Source organism: Brassica oleracea, chromosome C5, assembly GCF_000695525.1.
Source record: "Brassica oleracea var. oleracea cultivar TO1000 chromosome C5, BOL, whole genome shotgun sequence".
In the NCBI taxonomy this organism is placed as follows: Eukaryota; Viridiplantae; Streptophyta; class Magnoliopsida; order Brassicales; family Brassicaceae; genus Brassica; species Brassica oleracea.
In genome coordinates, this window is record NC_027752.1 from 24,022,917 (window position 1) to 24,025,279 (window position 2,363).

The 2,363-nt window shown below is 39.2% G+C and overlaps 1 protein-coding gene across 1 annotated transcript; it reads right to left on the reverse strand.

The window, feature by feature from the left end:
- Positions 1-258: 258 nt before the first annotated feature.
- LOC106293319 (receptor for activated C kinase 1B) lies at positions 259-1,757 on the reverse strand. Its single transcript, XM_013728983.1, has 2 exons — positions 835-1,757; positions 259-507 (listed from the first exon to the last, which is right to left on the reverse strand). The coding sequence occupies exons 1-2, from the start codon at positions 1,714-1,716 to the stop codon at positions 406-408; spliced, it is 984 nt and encodes a 327-aa protein (XP_013584437.1). The 5' UTR covers positions 1,717-1,757; the 3' UTR covers positions 259-405.
- Between the last annotated feature and the right edge of the window lie 606 nt (positions 1,758-2,363).

The window sequence follows — 2,363 nt, forward strand, 5'->3', positions numbered from 1 at the left end:
CAGAGGATAAAGTGAAGTATAGGAACACAGGAGCAGTCCATCCGCTTATAAGATACCTAGTCGCTGGAAGAAAACGTTTTAGCGGAGTCACATTTGGAGAGGTGGAACGTGATTGCCTTAATAGTCCATGGGTGCTTCGCGTAACTTGCAAGAACGTCTTTTCACGTAGGTAATAGATATGGTCTTATGTTTTCAGACTTCTTTACTATCTTGAATTTGAGATTTTCTATGTGGTGCAAGTGAAAACCAAACATGAAAAAGAGAATCAATGGATCAATATCATATGCTTGTGAGTGGTTCAGGAAAAAAGAGAAAAAATTCAATCTCAAACACCAACACAGAAGAGCCGATCGAAAAATAGGAGAATAAAAAATAACTTATAGGAAATTGATTCCAGTCTTCTCTCTAATAACGACCAATACCCCAAACCCTGATGACTCCATCTGTGTAACCACTGAACAATGTGTTTCCATCTGCACTCCAGTTCAAGCTTGTGCAGTAGATCACCTGCATTTTGCATCCACATTAGAAACATACACAACCCTATAGTCTCATACCAAAAACATTTGAAATCAGATTCGCAGAGTAACCAACAGAGTTAAAAAACCATGCAGATGGAATAACTTTCAGACATTGCAATCTTACTAAATCAGAGACAAGAGCTAACTGGTTAGGTTCCTCACAAGAATAACATTCAGACATATCTACACATGAGAAATATCTAATTCAATAGAAATGAATGCACATAGCTAAGGTTATTCAACAATGACAAAACTTGGAATCAATCATTAACAAAATAGACTGTAACAAGAGAGTTATTGACAAGTGATATACCTTTGTCTTGTTTCCGGTTCCAGCAGAAACATCAGACTTCTCAGCCTCAGCCTTAAGATCAACCTTCAAATCTTCAACAACACTCTTGCTCTCAAGATCCCATATCCTAATACTATTCTCCGTGGCCGCACACAACCAGTACCTATTGGGGCTGAAGCAAAGAGAGTGAATAATCGAGCCAGCCTCAAGACAGTAAAGCTTCTTCCCTTCAGCCAAATCCCAAAGCAAGATCCCACCATCTTTCCCACCACTAGCACACAACGAACCATCAGGTGACACAGCCACAGTGTTCAAGTAACCAGAGTGGCCAGCGAGAGTGTTCCTAAGCTTACAGTTCGCGAGATTCCAGACCTTCACGGTGTGATCCCAAGAAGCAGATACAATGGTAGGCACAAGGGTGTTAGGACTAAACCTAACACAACTAACCCATTGCTTGTGTCCCTCACCTTGGTCGGAGATCGTGTACTTGCACTCACCAAGCGTGTTCCACAGCTTGATCGCCCCGTCACGGGAAGCCGACACGATCTGACGGTTATCAGTGGAGAAAGCAACAGAGAGAACGTCTTTCGTGTGTCCCACGAAACGACGCGTGGACGCTCCGGTGGCAAGATCCCAGAGACGAAGCTCACCGTCCCAGCTGCCGGAGAGAGCGAATTGTCCGTCTGAGGAGAGAACAACGTCCTCCACGAAGTGAGAGTGACCGGTGAGGCGGCGCTGAGCAACACCGTAGGATTTCTCGTCCTTGTTGAGTTTCCAGAGGATGATCGACTTGTCGCGGGAAGAAGTGACGATCATGTCTGAGTTGTCAACGGGGGTGGCGATAGCCGTGACCATATCGGTGTGGGCGCACATGGTGCCTTTCAAGACGAGTCCGTCAGCCATGGTTTAGGGTTTGAGGAGTAAATCTCTCTCTAGGGTTTATTCAGAAGAGCCGACAAAATGGAGCTAACAAGAAAAGAGGCTTATAATTAGGGTTTTGATCGGATTCAGTAGTCTGGGCCCCAATTTTATGGCCGGATTATACTACTTAACTACTGTGGGCTTTAAAATGAAAATACGTTTGTTTTCGAGGGAATAGCTACTTAATCCGCGTAACCGCGTATGTTTTTGTTTTCATTTATTTTTATATGAATATTTTGTTTTCAATTCTAAATTGGTATACATTATAATATATATGTGTCTATCAATTTTTGAAACATAATAAGTTTACTGTATATTTTTCATTAAATAGATTGTTTCAAACTTTCACATGTATTTGTATCTTCTTCTATATATATATTTTTGAATTATTATTTCATTATTAAAATCGTAACTATATATATTAAGATTAGTAAAATATTGTTTTATTGTCATATTCAAAGATATTGTAACATTTCACAAATATATAAATTTTTTTAAAAATTAGACTTTTCGCTTCATAGATTTATATTATCGAGTAAATAATTAAACATTTAGTTTTTGTTTAATTTTTAAAATAAACTATATAGTTTTAAATTTGTTTTCATTGGTTTAAGGTAGTAAAAATTAAC